This window comes from Caretta caretta, chromosome 2 (genome assembly GCF_965140235.1).
Source record: "Caretta caretta isolate rCarCar2 chromosome 2, rCarCar1.hap1, whole genome shotgun sequence".
NCBI lineage: Eukaryota > Metazoa > Chordata > Testudines > Cheloniidae > Caretta > Caretta caretta.
The window spans coordinates 2,464,140-2,481,709 of record NC_134207.1 but is presented as its reverse complement, the minus strand read 5'-3'; the positions used below and the strand labels follow the sequence as shown (position 1 = coordinate 2,481,709).

General features: G+C 43.2%; 1 protein-coding gene across 2 annotated transcripts in view; it reads right to left on the bottom strand.

Moving 5' to 3' along the window:
- HSF1 (heat shock transcription factor 1) overlaps positions 1–17,570 on the bottom strand; it is a 97,579-nt gene that overhangs the window by 48,192 nt on the left and 31,817 nt on the right. For both annotated transcript variants that reach the window (XM_075124867.1, XM_075124868.1), the window contains exon 4: positions 15,723–15,847. In XM_075124867.1, coding sequence (XP_074980968.1) covers positions 15,723–15,847 — 125 coding nt within the window. The remainder of the gene's footprint in view (positions 1–15,722; positions 15,848–17,570) is intronic.

Below are 17,570 nucleotides of genomic sequence, written 5' to 3'. Positions count from 1 at the left end.
CATCACTGTTACCCTCATCCTTCCTCTCCCCACTAGCTGACAGACACTTTTTGGGGCAGAGATCACGTGTGCCTTCTGTGAAGAACCCAATCCACTGACGAACACTGTAAAATAAAAGATTAGGGTGCTTGCACAGGATTTGTTTGCAAATAAAAAAAAGTCCTCCTCCCCCCAGGTCTGCTGCTCAGAAAAACAGAGCAAGTTCCAGTTGGATTTCAACACAATTAAATGGAAATGGGTTCAAAATAGCAGTACAAGGATATTGGGGGGGGGGGGGGGGGCTTTTTTTATGGGTATAAACCCATTTTTTACTCCTACCACCAGTTTACAAATGGAGGGGCTTCAGTTTAAGACACCATGCCCATCTCACTGGAAAGAGGTGTTGGTTAACCACTGACCCACTGGTCCTAGACAGACCTTTTGCCCAATCCTCAGGAATGGACACAAGATTACAAGCTCATAAAGTATAGTGTAAAACACGGAAAATATCTAGCCAGAAAGTTCACACAAGATCCTCTTCCAGATTTTATGCCTTTGCTAGATAGACTGGGCTTCATTTTTCCCCATTCCTATTAAGCCGATATTCAGAGCAAAACTGTTTCTCTAAGAACTACTCAGGAGTGGTAGAGAGAAAACAGGGTTACAAAGTTCTACCTTTTACTCTAATTTTAAATTTAGAACTAGGAAAGTTGCTCAGCTACTCAACCCCCAAAAGATTTCAAGCAGCTTAGTGCCAGAAAGTGGAAGGCTTCCATGAACGAGGTTTTCTTAGACTGACTAAAAGCTTGGCTATCACCTAGTTGGCTTCATTATGTCCTGCCTCAGCTTTTCTCTCACCTAACACTGATGGATTCAATCTTTTCAACAAATGTTCTAATGCAAAACTATCCTCTTAGGGCCATGTCAAATAATAATATATATTATGTTGCTTTTGGAAACCTGAAATGATAAAGAAAGTTACGCGGGTCAAAATTATCTGGTATGATTTACTGGCAGTTTTGCATATGGTAAACGAATTCTGGTGAAGAGGAATCATACAGCAAAGGCCAAGTTCTGGTGTCTGAGTAGATTTATTTTTATCAAGAGAAATTTTAACTTTTAAATTCTGTTAGCAACTGGGGCCTTGTAAAAGTGGCAGGCCTTGTAAACAGAGTCTGGTCAGCAGGAAGTGCTCTCAGCGTTCCATGGCAAAGCTTCACGCGCCAAGCCAAAGCAAATGCAGTCCCTGAAGGATGCAGGGGGAAGCCGATAAAAACAGGTGCAGACACCATGGCTAGCCCATTGCTTTCAACAATCTGTTTATAATTAAACTTTTGGATACACTTCAGCTCCCACTGGACAAAAGCAGAGCCAATGAATCACTAGGAAGTGACAACTTCTCTGCCTCACCTTCCTGCTTTGTGTTTTGCATGAGGGTAGTAGCACTTAGTAAAGCAAACTGGAGAGAGTGTGTGTGGGGTACGGTCTCAGCATGGGCCATGCCTAGGAGAGGGAGACTGGTACTAGTCCTCAGGTATGGCCCTTCCCCTTCCTCCTAGCAAAGGAGCCTGTCAGCAAGAACAATCACAAGATCCAGGGAGGATTTCTCCATTCCTAACTCAAGACTGCTGGGTTTGCTTCTCCACGCTGCTCCTACTAAATCAACAATCAAACTTTGTTTGTCAGGGTTGTAGCATTAATGTGAAACCGTTTCAGTATCTTCTTTTCCAAAACAGCTGCTGACCAGATGCCAATTATACATCACCCTAGTCTACAGAGGGAGCATGCATACAAATGAAAAGGTGTTCCCGTGCATGACTGTGGCCAGGATAAGAAGTTACAAAATAATTACACCTTCTTTACAGCCACTTTCTTTAGAGGCCTGCTGATAACTCCTACATACACTCCTGTGTTACAGAATTGTTTGTTGCTTGAGACACTAGCTGGTCTGGAGCCAGGAAGGAACATTATTTTCAGATGAGGAACACTTCAACCCCAGGCTGCGTATGGCACTTTGTAAGAGCCAGCAGCTTTTTAATTTTAGCTGTCAATGTAAAACCAAAACAAGTTACAGCCTAAAGATCCCAGAAGAAAGATTTTGGCTTGCAAAACCTTCTAAAACTGGAACTAAGGATCCAGGAGAAACAAAAACAGAGGGAGGAGGAATGGAGGCCAATAGAAACTGGAGCAATTCAACACTAGCCACTTTGTCTAATTTTAGTTTATGTATTGGTCACTCATTAGCCTAATTTGAAATACCTCAAGATAACAACCTAGCCACAGGGATAGGGTTAAAACTAGGGCTGTCAATTAATCGCAGTTAACTCACATGATTACCTAAAAAAATTAATCGCGATTAATCACACTTACACTGTTAAACAATAGAATACCAATTGAAATGTATTAAATATTTTTGGATGTTTTTCTACATTTTCAAATATATTGATTTCAATCAATCACAACACAGAATACAAAATGTACAGTGCTCACTTCATATTATTTCTGATTACAAGTATTTGCACTGTAAAAATGATAAAAGAAGTTGTATTTTTCAGTTCACCTCATACAAGTACTGTAGTGCAATCTCTTTATTGTGAAAGTGCAACTTACAAATGTAGATTTCTTTGTTACATAAACTGCACTCAAAAAAACAGAACAATGTAAACCTTTAGAGCCTACAAGTCCACTCAGTCCTTCTCCTGGTTCAGCCAATCACTAAGACAAACAAGTTTGTTTACATTTACGGGACATGAAGCTGCCCACTTCTTATTTACAATGTCACCTGAAAGTGAGAACAGGCGTTTGCATGGTACTGTTGTAGTGGCATTGCAAGGTATTTACGTGCCAGATGCGCTAGGGATTCATATGCCCCTTCATGCTTCAGCTTCCATTCCAGAGAACTTGCTTCCATACTGATGATGCTTATTAAAAAAATGCATTAATTAAATTTGTGACTGAACTCCTTGGGGAAGAATTGTATGTTGCCTGCTCTGTTCTACCCGCATTCTGGCATATATTTCATGTCACAGCAATCTCGAATGATGACCTAGCACATTGTTCATTTTAAGAACACTTTCACTGCTGATTTGACAAAATGCGAAGAAGGGACTGATGTGACATTTCTAAAGATAGCTACATCACTCAACCCAAGGTTTAAGAATCTGAAGTGCCTTCCAAAATCTGAGAGGGATGAGGTGTGGAACATACTTTAAGAGGTCTTAAGAGAGCAACACTCTGATGCGGAAACTACAGAACTGAATCACCAAAAAAGAAAATCAACCTTCTGCTGGTGGCACCCGACTCAGATAATGAAAATGAATACGCGTCAGTCAGCACTGCTTTGGCTCATTATTGAGCAGAACATGTCATCGGCATGGACTCTTGTCCTCTGAGATGGTAGTTGAAGCATTAAGGGACATATGAATGTTTAGCGCATCTAGCACATAAATATCTTGACACACCAGCTATAACAGTGACATGCAAACACCTGTTGTCACTTTCAGGTGACACTGTAAACAAGAAGCAGGGAACATTATCTCCTTCAAATGTAAACACACTTGTCTGAGCGACTGGCTGAAGAAGCACTAGGAGTGAGTGGACATGTAAGCTCTAAAGTTTTACATTTTGTTTTTTGAGTGAAATTATGTAACAAAAAAATCTACATTTGTAAATTGCACTACATTTGTATTACATTAACTGAAAATTTTTTGTTTTTTACTGTGCAAATATTTGTAATAAATACGAAGTGAGCACTGTACACTTTGTATTCTAGTATGGTAATTGAAATCAATATATTTGAAAATGTAGAAAACATCAAAAACTATTTAAATAAATGGTATTCTATTAACAGTGCAATTAATCACAATTAATTTTTTAAATTACACTATTAATTTTTTTAATCGCTTGACAGCCCGAGTTAAAATATGTGCCCTTCCCCCCCCCAGCAGATTCCTAAGATTTTCTAGGTAAAGCTATCAAAGTGAACACAATTTACTATTTTAAGCACAGGTCAGACGATGAAATAACTGGCGAGTACAAATCCATGCAGGGCTGTTAGAGCAAAGGAAACACTGCAACAGGCTGGCGAGAGGAGGTGCAGTAAGGAACCAGAGGTGAAGAAGGGGAAGTAGAGTGGTGTTCAATGCACTGCACAAACAAGCCGTGTGACTGATTAGGGAAGGCGAGTCAGCCATCAAAGCTTGAACTGGACACACAGAACCGAGAGGAGAGGGGGCAATTACACAAAAGTGATAAGCATAGGTTTCAGAATAGCAGCCGTGTTAGTCTGTACCTGCAAAAAGAAAAGGAGGACTTGTGGCACCTTAGAGACTAACAAATTTATTTGAGCATAAGCTTTTGTGAGCTACAGCTCACTTCATCAGATGCATGCAGTGGAAAATACAGTGGAGAGATTTATATACACAGAGAACATGAAAGAATGGGTGTTACCACATGAAGTGAGCTGTAGCTCACAAAAGCTTATGCTCAGATAAATTTGTTAGTCTCTAAGGTGCCACAAGTCCTCCTTTTTCAAGTGATAAGCATGTGGCTGTAGATAATCACAGAAGTCGAGGGGCTCCAATAACTCTGAGTTAACAGGTTGGTCTTTGCTCGGAAATATTAATTGTTCAAATCCATGGACTGTTTTTGTTGGTCTGTGTAATCACCAAGACAACAAACTACTAGTGCGATGTCACATATAGGACCCCCACACCTCAGCATGGCAGTTTTGAACAGTTCTTTCTAACTACATTTCTTGAGAGGTCATGGATTTTAGTCCTCGATGAGGATAAATCTGACACTTTAAAGTGAACCATCTGAGTTAGAGCACAAAAAAGCAACTACAGTTTTAGGCTATGTCTACATTGCACTTCTGTTGGCCGGGGTGTGCCCTCCTGATGGACAAAAGTTTTACAGACAGAAAATGCCAGTATGGACAGTGCTTTGCTGGCGGGAGACTCTCTCCTGCTGACAAAGCTACCACCAGTCGTTGGGGATGGTTTTATTTTGCCAGCAGGAGAGCTCTCTCCTGCCAGCAAAGAGCGGCTATATGGGAGACCTTAAAGTGGTACAGCTATAGCAGCTCACCTGTGCTGATGTAAGGTACGCATGCACGGTTCTCTGCTGCTGCCGGATTATGTTCTTCCGGTTCCAAACGAGGCATGTGGTTGACTGGTCAGTTTGTAAATTGTGTTCGTGATGCTCTTGCAACCTTAACTCTGAAATATCACTGCAGCCAGCTAGAGTATGAAAGCATCTGAAAAGGGTGCTGCTGCCAGAGTGCCAGAATAAAGATGACTCCTTTAGCAAGAGGCCAAGGGAGTGTTTATGCTTTCTGGGAAACGTAATGAGCTGCTCGGTCTGTGCAATGTAACTTAAGGAGAAAAATCCTGAAGTGATGCGGCCTTGAACTCTACCGAGCCGGCAAGGAGCTGACTGAGCAGCGGACCCTTTCTTAGTGGATGCTGCCATTCCAGGCAGTGTCACCCAAGGCATTTCTGATTCCCCAGAGCCCCAGAAAGGAAAGGGAAGAAAAAGATAGGAACCCCCCTCTTCCTGAGGGGGAGGGGTCAGTACATTTGCTTGTCTGACACTAAGAGTACACGAGCTGAGCTCAGAGAAATGGAGCAGGTGGGAGTCTGTTGTACTCCAGGGAAGTCATGTCCTAGCCTGCAAACTCTCTCCGCCGCTGTGGAGCACTATCCATTCCCGCTGAATGAGCTGCTGACAAGGATGGATAAATATTTTCATACACCAAAGTTCAGTGTGTCGTCTACTTTCTATCATGGATGCCAATGCTAAAGACTAGCAGCAAACTATCCAGTCATGAGCTGGTGAACTTGTGCTTAATTGCATTCCCCAGTTTTTCAGGCAGACTGTATGAGCTAAACAAGTCAACATGCAAAGACTTGAGGAAGTCTGTTCACAGTGGTGCAATAAAGAGATAGTTACAATGAGCATTATATTGGATTTGCCCGAGATGATGTCCAAGTCAAACCCAATAAAACCGCCAGTCTTCTCTTTGCTGGCTCCAAGCCACATGCACTTTCAATAGGCTACAGAGATCTTACTCTCAACAGGAGACAAGCTGTGACCATAAACTCTCTTTAATGTCGACAAAAGGGTCCGATATAAATTGCATCTGGTGTTTTTAAGATGAGTGAAAAAACTCAAACCAAACCTTTAGATACAAAAAGAAAGAAGAATATAGTGTACTAGGCTCTGAGAACATGGCTTCAAGCTTGTGGTCCAACAGAGGCTACTTACCACACTTCAGCAAAAGGTGCTTTACAACAAATACAAACGCATTCGGTTTCACATAAATTCCTAGGAATGACCATGCTCTGCTCCACCAGCACGCATTGGGCAGACTGAACTCTACCTGCATCAGAAATATCTGAGTAACACGGATCTGAGCGTTTTGTTGAGAGAGATGTGGTTGAATAGTGCAAGACTCACCACTTCTCTCCAGATCTGTACAAGGAGGATAAGACTTGCCAATTTCCCACAGAGTTTGAGGATTTAGATAATGGCTGTTAAACATTTTGGACAGGAAAACATTAGATAACTTAGTATTGTTACAATTCTATACAAATCATTCCAATTTTGCACAAGTGACTCCTAAACTGTTACAGAATAGCTGAAAAGTGCATCGCTGAGCAGCTGATTCAGTCAGATCAGAGGCCAATGTGTAGCAAAATGGGTAAGCAGCATTTGTATACATTCTCATCTCTTGCAATTCCTGCTGGGTGAGGGCATCTTGACCTGCTATGATGATAATGTCCTTACTTCAAAGTGGGGACCAGGGGACTGCACTGCCTGAAATCCAGTCAGAAGCAGGGACAAGTAAGCTTTAAGGGCGGGGGAAAATATTGACAGGATGTCACGTTGAGCATTAGAAACTCAACTTTCATACCAGATATTGTTTTATAGATTCAGAGATTTTAAGGTCAGAAAGTACCATGAACTATTGTGATCATCTAGTCTGATCTGTATATCGCAGACCATCGGACTTCCCTGAATCAACTCCTGTTTCAACCCCAATAGGCGTGGTTGAACTAAAGCATCTCTTAGAAAAACATCTAATCTTGATTTTAAAAGTTTCCAGTGATTGAGAATCCACTACTGACCTTGGTGAATTGCTCTAATGGTTAATTACCCTCACTGTTAAATTTGCACCTTACTTTTAGTCTGTCTAGCTTCAACTTACAGCTACTGGAACTTGTCACGTACACTAAATTGAAGAGCTGTCTATCAAATTTCTTTCCCCCTACGTAGGTATTTACGCTGATCAAGTCCTGCCGCACTCTCTCTTTGATAAGCTAACTAGACTGAGCTCCTGGAGTATCTCATTATGAGGCATGTTTTAGAATCTTTTCAACGCTCGTGTGTCTCTTCCCTGAACTCCCCAATTTTTCAATATCCTTCTTGAAGCAGACACCAGAACTGGACACGGTACTCCAAGAATGGTCACACTAGTGCCAAACGGAGAGGTAAAACAACCCTTCTAATTGTGAGCCCCCCGTTTATACACCCATTAGTCCTTCTGGCCAGTGTCGCACTAGAAACTCGTTCAGGGTCATGGATAATTAGCTGAAGTCTTTCAGAATCACTGGTTCCTAGGATCCTGTAAATATGGCTTACATTCTTTGTCTATAGACATATGACCTTGCATTTCGCAGTACCGAAATGCACGTTTTAGAAGAAGTATGTTTCACAAGCCTCTTTGATATGAGCTTATCTATTTACAGCAATGGGGACATGGAAGAAGAAAATTTTGCTGAGAAATTCAGGGGCCAAATCGGAACTCTTTACAGGGGAGCTTTGGGGCACTTTTCATGAAACTTCTTCCCACAAAACTGACCAGTCTTCCTTTTGGTCACAATAACCTCTTCTTTACTTTGATTCTTAGCTTCTGGCTATACCTCCTCACGCACCACTGGAGTTCAGGAATATCTCTTTTTTTCTGCAAACTCTCTAAAGTAGTCTATGCTATCAGTACATGAAAAGAGCATAGAAAACCTTACTGCGTTCTACACCCCATATTCTTCATAGAGAGTGTTATATGATTATGGCATAATTATGATGTATTTTATGCAAGATGGGTCATGTGAGATATCATTGGAAAGGTTCTGATTTACTGAATACAATTATCCTATTTGTATGCATGTATCATTTCTGTACCTGAAGTTAGGAATATTGACTATATATCTGTATTACAAATGTGTTTACACCTGGGAAACGCCCACTAGACAAGAGGCTTTTATTCTGAAAAGCTGGGTGTGGAAGGGGCCATTAGAGAAAACAATATGCCTTAGAAGAATCTTATCACAAAATCTATCTTTTGTAGTTAATAAACTTTTTTGCTTTGTGAATGTGGAAGTCATAATTTGTGGCAGAAAGCTGCTGTATATTCCTCTCTACATTGAGGGAGGGGGAGAATTTCATGAGCTGAAGCCTTCCCATGCAGGGCTGATCACAGCATCTGCATGTAACTGCAGCTGGGTGTGTCTCTGCCTGCCTGGGTGCTGGTGATAAAGCAGGTTGGAGCCTGAAGAGAGTTTGTCACAGCAATACAGTGTAAAAGGAGCCCAGGCTGGTGGGCTCAGTGGTACCCCAGTTCCAGGTGGCACCACAGGGGGAACCCGTCACACTCATCTTTAGCCAGAATGAGCCAAGATGTTGCAGAGTAAGGCATGGTCTTCTCCCACGCCCATGCACACTAGTTCTTTCAGATTATTTCTGTAGCACCACAATTTGGAAGCCATCACTGGTCTAGTAATCTTATCTGCCAAGTGAAGCAGCCTGGGTGACTAAAAGCTTTGCAATAGGAGCCCCGAGATGACTGGCTCATACATAATAATGGGGGAGGCCTATTTAGAGGCATTATCAGCATGTCCCAGAATGCTGAGAATTCCTCTACTGTCCATGCCGTGTCTGCTCATTTATCTTTTCAGCTCTCATTTCTTCAGGTGGCTGGTTTCCTTCACCCCACAAATACATAGTGGTCCCAGTCTCCTGCATATTCTAGCTACATTTTATGCTTGCATACAAAGATTAAACCCCATTATTCCTGCACATCAATACAATTCTCTGCTCATCCTCTGGTCCTGCTAAGGCAGGATTCCAACACTTGAATAAAGACCTGACTGTTGTCTGTAACAGCCCCTGTAGTGACTAAAGGGAACAGTAGTAGGAACAACTGAAAGACTTTAAAATGTACATAAGCTCTATATCAAGTTTTAGAAGTGAAACTTGCAATAGACATCTCAGAGACAGAGGGAGAATGAGAGCAAGGACAGAGTCTGGAGAGATCCCACAGCAGAGGAGATAAGAAGATGTAAAGTGACCACCTGAATGAAAAAGGAGCGGCAAGAGTTAGGGTTCAAACCAGGAGAGAGGGCTGGAGAAAACATTAAAACAGAGTGATCAAGAATAGCAAAAGCTACACAGACGCCAGCTAGGATGAGAACCGAGTTGGGTTCAGAGGCCAGATGCAGATCAGCAGCCACAGTACTGAGATTAACATTAAGTATGCTCTGGGAGGGATGTGCAGAAAAGTAAGAGGAGATTATTTTCTTCAGAACCCTGCTAAGGAAAGGGAAGCTGGAGACAGGATGAAAGGGTGGCAATCCAAGTATAATGATGAGTAGGTGCTAAAGGGAGGTAAGAGCAGAGGCATGCAGCTGTATTGATCACAGACAGGGAACCTGCAAGAGGCTGGGAAGATCTAGAATTTGGACAGGGGTAAGGTGGTTGGAAAAGTCATCACAAGAGTCCCTTGTCATGGAGAAGTGGCCTATAGATAGCCTTCATCTGCATAGGTATACGTTCTAACTTGAAGGCCATGGAGCATACTCCTCCACAGGGACCACGGCCTGTCAAAGCATTTGTACCATTTCTCTATTTAACGCTTAAGTGCTTGTCTGAAAAAAACTTAGTTCTGTGAGAGGCGCCTTGCTAGTTTATTACACAAAGTGCAACATACAATTTTGTATTTCTGGGTCAATAATTCTCTTCCTATTTGCAGGGAGACAATGCTGCTCTGAACCCTAGTGCCAAGAACGTGAACCTGGCAGCATCTTCTCTCCAGAACACTGCTGTATGCACTCCACCTAGTGGCTTACACAGGCACGCAGTTCACAGTCAATGATGTTCATTCTATTCCCACAGGGTAGTGCAGCAGTCAGAGTACAGCCTACAGAGATCTACAATTCCACTTCAATGTATTTATCTTTAATATACAAGTATGGTCCCAGACATTAAGTCACTGCATTTGATCCAAGAAGTAGCCACAGAGAGATAAGCACTGCATGCTGGGATCTCTAGTCTCTCTGGGCTGTTACTATCTAGTAAAGATAAACTCTGCAGCAAATTACTCGTATGCAAATTAGATGTACCTTTTGGCTCCCGGGGAAGAGTTACTTGTAGTTACAGTAGCACCTACAAACTCCTCAATCTGACTGGGGCCCAGTTACACTAGACACTGTACAGACAGGTTACCTGTTTGGACAGTACCCGTCATCTGCCAAAGAGATGGCACTGGTGCTGCTGCTTTTCTCATGAAGCAAGATGCCAGTTTCTATTGCTAAGAAAAGGTGTAGGGGGTAATATCTTTTATTGGACCAGCTTCTGTTGGTTAGAGACACCAGCTTTTGAGCTTACACTGGGCTCTTCTTCAGGTTTAAGTTTCTGTTACTGTCACATCAGCAAGTCGTCAGTGGCTGTGTGTATGAATAAATAGGAGTGACAGAAATACATCTTAGAAGCAATGAAGGACAAAGACTGACCAATGGGATCCAGGTTGGCTGCTGTAAGCTCTCAAGCTCTGTATTCCCTACATACAGGGTAAAAAGGAATCAACTGTGCAGCAGGGGTGCTAGAAGGACAGTGCTTTCTACCTGGGCATAGTGACACAGAGCAGCTGGGTCTAGAGCTGCCAGGAACATAAGCACGGCGATACTGGGTCAGACCAAAGGTTCATCTAGCCCAATATCCTGTCTTCCAACAGTGGCCAATGCCAGGTGCCCCAGAGGGAATTAACAGAATCATCAAGTGATCCATCCCGTCGCCCATTCCCAGCTTATGGCAAACAGAGGCTAGGGACACCATCCCTGCCCATCCTCCAGGAACTTATCCAGTTCTTTTTTGAACCCTGTTATAGTCCTGGCATTCACATCATCCTCTGACAAGGAGTTCCACAGGTTGACTGTGTGAAGAAATACTTCCTTTTGTTTGTTTTAAACCTGCTGCCCATTAATATCACTTGGTGACCCCTAGTTCGTGTGTTATGAGAAAAAGTCAACACCACTTATTTACTTTCTCCACTCCAGTCATGATTGTATAGACCTCTATCATATCTCACCTTAGGCATCTCTTTTCCAAGCTGAAAAGTCCCAGGCTGCATCAGAGCAAGCAGCAGCCTTAGATCATTTTAGGCAGCTGACTAATTTTCCAGGAAAAGCAGGATAAAAAATTAACTCCCATCCCAGAAACACAGGTATATACTCTAACAGATTTAATACAGGTTCCATTACTGACAAGTCATCAGCTAGAACGTGTATGTTTTAGATGAATGTCAAAGACGTCCTCTCTAACGAGCATAAACCTCCCTAGCAGGCTACAAACTTGCTGCAATGTGCTGTATCAAGGTAACTCTTGGTCATCTTAAACTCTTACTGCAGAACAGAGCTTTTCATTCAGAGTGGTGCTGGACGAATCACTTTGCTTGCCTGAAGGCAAAAGGAAACAATTGCTCTGCCACCTACCAGAGCATAGGAAAAGCAGATATACCCCTGCATGATGAGGAGTATTTTACATGACACCTTTGCTTACTGGAGAGGAAAGGAAGAACTACTTTTCTTCCTCACTGGCAAGGAAGAGCCTGAGGAGAACTGCATTTCATACAGCTGGGGCTGGGCACTCTGACCCAGGGACAGGCAAAAGATCAAGAGAATCACTAGAACAGGGGTCTCCAAACTTTATGAGATGATGGCCATATTAGATTTTTGAAGGGGCTTTGCGGGCCGAAGCAACTGTGAAAAAATTAAATATATGCAAAATCGTTAAAGAAATAGTATTTTAGGATTAGTGAGAAGTACGGTACTGACAAGTATGGTAATTTCTGACAAAATTGCATTTAGCTGTGGTTTAAAGTTTGTGTTCCCTATTAACAGAATTGATTGTATGTGTTCATCAGACAAGGTTGATCTGTGGTTGGATTTCACATATTTCATCACTGAAAATGTTTTTCACACACACGTAAGTAGTGCCAAACACTGACATTAATCCACGGACAAAGTTTTACACATGAGCATATTGATCACTTGACAGGCATTCAGAGAACTCTACCAGATTTCCTTCCTTATATTTGTCCTTTAACAAGTCATTGGATTGCAGGTCAATCGCTTCCATTTGAAGTTCAGGTGGCAGTTTTTTGAGATTGCAATCAAATGGCTTTGGAAGATCTGTATTTCTCCTGCATTCACATCAAGGTCAGAGAAACGATCCTAGAACTGTAGCTTCGGATCAGAAATGATTTCTTGTGCAAACCTAGTTGGGAATCGTGATTCAGTTTCTTGGTTGAACTTTTCACAACATGTAAAATGAGCAAAGCAGTCCCTCATCAGCTGGGACTTGAAAAGAACTAGTTTTTGCCTGAATGCTTTCACCTGGGTGTACATGTCACAGATAAGCCCGTTTTCCCCCTGTAGTCTAAGACTGAAGTCATTCATATGCTTGGTCAAGTCTACGAAAAAAGCTAATTTCCAAAGCCATTCACTGTTTGTGAGTAAAGGTAGATGTCTTTTTTTTTTATTTAAAACATTTCAATTTCAGTTCTAAGCTAGAAAAATTGTGACAAAACCTTTCCACAGCTAAGCCATGGAACTGAAGTGCAGTAGGGCAAATCATGATATTCTGATTCTATTTCCACCAGAAATGCTTGGAACTGACTATGATTAAGTCCATGTGAGCGAATGAAATTCACGGTTGAAACTACAGGTTCCATAACACATGATAAATCCAAATATTTCCCGCACAATGCTTGCTGATGAAGAATGCAATGAAGACTAGGCTTGGGACAGCCCGCACTTTCACAAGCTTTGTAGATTTGTCCAACCAAACCTTTTTTTGAATCACACGTTTCTACCTTCATCGGTTGTAACGCACTTCAGTTGTTTCCATTGCAGGTTGTATTGAGAAGTGACTTTTCAACGTCTTTGAAAAAAATCTCTTCACCTGTGGCTGTTCCATGCATACTATGCACAGAAGCTAGTTCTTCCGTAACTTCAAAATTACTGTCGACCCCGCGAACAAACAACAGCAGCTGTGAAGTATCGGAAACATCGGTTGACTCGTTAAGTGCGAGGGAAAACCACTCAAACGTCTTAACCTTTTCATTCAGCTGGAAAATTATATTACTGCCAATATCCTCGATTCTGTGAGCAACTGTGTTCACTGAAAGACTAATTGTCTTAAATAAATCTACTTTTTCTGGGTATATTTCTTTGGCTGCTTGAATCATACATATTTTAACTAGCTCGCCATCAGTAAATGGTTTTCCTCGTTTTGCTAACGGGTGTGCCACTCAGAAGCTGGCTCTTGTTGCAGCTTCGTTCTCGATTTTCTTCTTCTTAAATATAAACTGTTGTGACGATAAGCCACATTTCATGGATTCTAATTTATCTGAATGTAGCTTTCCTGTAAATTGAGAGTAGTTCGACAAGTGCTTGGTTATATGTCTACGAATGTTGTATTCTTTTAGCACTGCCATAGTTTCGTTACATACTAAACACAATGCTGTACTACCTGATTCAACAACGAAACAGGCCACACTCCATTGTTCTTTAAACACGCAACATTCAGAATCAACCTCTCTCCTGTCCTTTTCCCGACATAACTGCCCCAATAGCAATGGACTTAAACACAACGAATATATGTTTGTCACTAGTTTGACACACGCGCTAAGACAAAAACCAAGGGAAACGACTCATCACATGTCCTGTTCCTTCTGCGGCTACTAACCTGTCTACTGTGCTCATCAGCTCTGCGACCCTGGCAGGAACGCAGTGACGTCATGAAGATCTGCCATGGCTACTCGGGGGTTTCCGCTGCTGGCCCCACCCAGCGCCCGCTGCTGGCCTGGGTGAAGGAACCCAGGCTGGCAGCGGGCTGAGATCCCGGCTGGCAGGAGCCTGCAGTGGGAACCCCAGAGCAGGGGTTGGGAGGAGCCCACAGCGGGAACCCCAGAGTGACGGCGGGCTGAGCTGCACAGCCCACTGCTGCTCTGGGATTCCCGCCACGGGCTTCTGCCGCCCAATGTGATATTGGTTGGGGGGCCGGAAAAAATGTAGCCGCGGGCTGGGCCGTAGTTTGGAGAACCCTGACTTAGAACCTGGAGACAAAGCAGGTTCTCTTCCACGCCCATGCATGTGGCCAGCACTGCAGAAGTGACCTGTAAGTACAAGGGGTAGCAATGAAATCCAGGAGAAGGGAGCTCTCCGAAGGCAGTGTGGAAGATGTGCTCTCCATCGGGCATGCACACGTCCAGGTATCCATTGGGCCGGCCTGCTCTGTTCAGCCAGCGAGCTGAAGGCTAGCGCTGCACTTGACAGCATCCTCCCCAGTTCGTAAGCCACAGCAGGTCAGTCCCTAGCAACACTGGTGGAGGGTTCTCCATAACAAAGGCAAAACCTTGGACATTTGCTATCGCTCATCTTGAGGCAAATCTCCTGTGGGAGATGACTTATTCCACCCAGCCGAGATTTGCAAATCTTCCTAAGGCATCTGGATGTTCATTTCCCACTAAAATTAATGGAAATTGGGTCTCTAAATCCCATAGGTGGCTTTGAAAAAATCTCATCTTAAGTCTAACTGGCAGAACATAACTTTAAAATAAATCCGGCCATTGGGCAGGAAAACCAGCCGTTGCTGTATGGATTACAGACGCCAACGTGCATAGGGTACATACTTCTGAATTCTAATCTGACCTGTGTGGGTCAGAAGGCTGGCTTAATCTCAGTAAAGGGGTGATCAACAGTGCTCTGTGATGACCCCCAAAGGTTGACTTACCAAAGAGTGTTAATGGTGACTAGACAAGATCACATGCCCTATGCTCCCAACCAAAGGAAAAGTACTGGGTTGCTGGCAACAAAGTGGAAATTTAAATTGTGCACGTAAAATGGGCTCAAAGACGACAGCAGCATTAGCACAAAGGGGTAAGAATTATTCCGTCACTTGAACACCAAGGTGATGGTCTTGGTGTAAGAACATGGAGAACAGAATGTCCACATTTTGATGGAAGAGAATCAAGAGACAGAACCCAGCCCCATGCAGAGAATCAGACGTCTGGTTGTGACACAATCTAGGAGGTAGACATCACTCTGTTCTTAGCCGTCCCTCCAGCTGACATCTAAGGCCATGCTGGATTCCAGAAGGAAATTAGTACAGCCTTACTCTGTCTAGGATTGCAGCGTTGGTCACTATGATACCAAGGTCTTTATGAGGATTTAGAGGTGTTCAGAAGCCCTCCCAAACCCCAGCTCCTCCTTCCCCTGGGGAGAGAGCCTCTTAAAGCAAAGGTTACACTCCTGAGACCACTGGGATTCTGGCAAATATAAGAAAGCAGAGAGCAATGCAAAGCAGTTAGACTCTGCCCAGAGGTGGTCTTGAACACAATACTTTCAGAGGGAAGTCAGATTGAGCACGTTATTCCACATCTCCTGGCCTGCCCATATACGTACTGTTTCATCGCTATCAGTTTGGAATCCATGCTCTCTTGCTTTCCTTTCATCATCTGGACGTCAGTCAGTAACTTGGTTACATTGTCTTGACGAACCTTTATATCCTCATTCTTTATACTGGAGACCTGGAGACAGAAAGGAAGAGGACAGTGAGGTTTCACCCTATAAAATTGTTCTCTAAGCATCAAAGATGGCAATGCAGATTAACTATCCTCTTTCCCCATCCTCACTGGCCTAATTATAACACGAATCAGACAGGCGCAGATCGGCCACGTATTATATAACTTTTCTACAAGGCCATCGTTTACAGACCCTTCCCTGAAGGAGCAGAATCCTTTTGGGTCAGAAATGCAAACGCTACAGCTGCACTGGAACCTTGGAAAACAGCTGTCAGCATTGTACTGACTTTCTGATTAATTCTACAGTCTTCCATTGCACCAACAGCTACCTAATTTGAAAGTAACACATTCTAAGGGTGTCTCTTCACTGCAACAGTTAACTCCTGTACTAACAAGCTAGCCCACTGGAGTGAGGGCAGAGTGAAAGTGACCATTCCGTGAAACACTCCAACTACATAGTGAGATTAGATTAGCACCTGAGGAGTAACTCAAGCTACTGCACTTTAGTAACTCAAAGATCATAAGAATATAAGACTGGCCAGACTGGGTCAGACCAAAGGTCCATCCAGCCCAGTAATCTGTCTACCGACAGTGGCCAATGCCAGGTGCCCCAGAGGGAGCGAACAGAACAGGTAATGATCGAGTGATCTCTCTCCTGCCATCCATCTCCACCCTCTGACAAACAGAGGCTAGGGACACCATTCCTTACCCATCCTGGCTAATAGCCATTAATGGACTTAACCTCCATGAATTTATCCAGTTCTCTTTTAAACCCTGTTATAGTCCTAGCCTTCACAACCTCCTCAGGCAAGGAGTCCCACAGGTTGACTGTGCGCTGAGTGAAGAACTTCCTTTTATCTCTTTTAAACCTGCTGCCCATTAATTTCACTTGGTGGCCCCTAGTTCTTATATTATGGGAACAAGTAAAGAACTTTTCCCTATTCACTTTATCCGCACCACTCATGATTTTATATACCTCTATCATATCCCCCCTTCGTCTCCTCTTTTCCAAGCTGGAAAGTCCTGGCATCTTTAATCTCTCCTCATATGGGACCCGTTCCAACCCCCTCATCATTTTAGTTGCCCTTTTCTGAACCTTTTCTAATGCCAGTATATCTTTTTTGAGACGAGGGGACCACATCTGTGCGCAATATTCAAGATGTGGGCATACCATGGATTTATATAAGGACAATAAGATATTCTCAGTCTTATTCTCTATCCCTTTCTTAATGATACCTAACATCCTGTTTGCTTTTTTGAGTGCCGCTGCACACTGCGTGGACGTCTTCAGAGAACTATCTACGATGACTCCAAGAACTTTCTCCTGATTAGCTGTAGCTAAATTAGCTCCCATCATATTGGATCAGACAGAGCTCAGTCTTCAGTACCAGGAAAGGCCAAGACGAGAGCAAAGACATGGAGACAGGATGGGGAGCCTCTTCCAGTGCTTCCTGAGCAGCAGTCAGAGTCAGCCAGCCTCATCATTCCCATAGCAAGTACTTAAAGGGCTGAAGGGAAGCTTCTGAGGAGCCCGTTTCATTTTCCTGACAAACATCTCATGGGGAACAGCACCCTGGTACGAATCGCAAAGGCTTTAACATGCGAGAGCTCTCTGAACCTGCCAGCAATTACAGGGGTTAATACATTTCACCTATTCCAACAGCAGCTCCCTCCCACCTTGACTAGCTAGCAGGCCCTTTGGGATCTGCACCTCACAATGTGGTATATC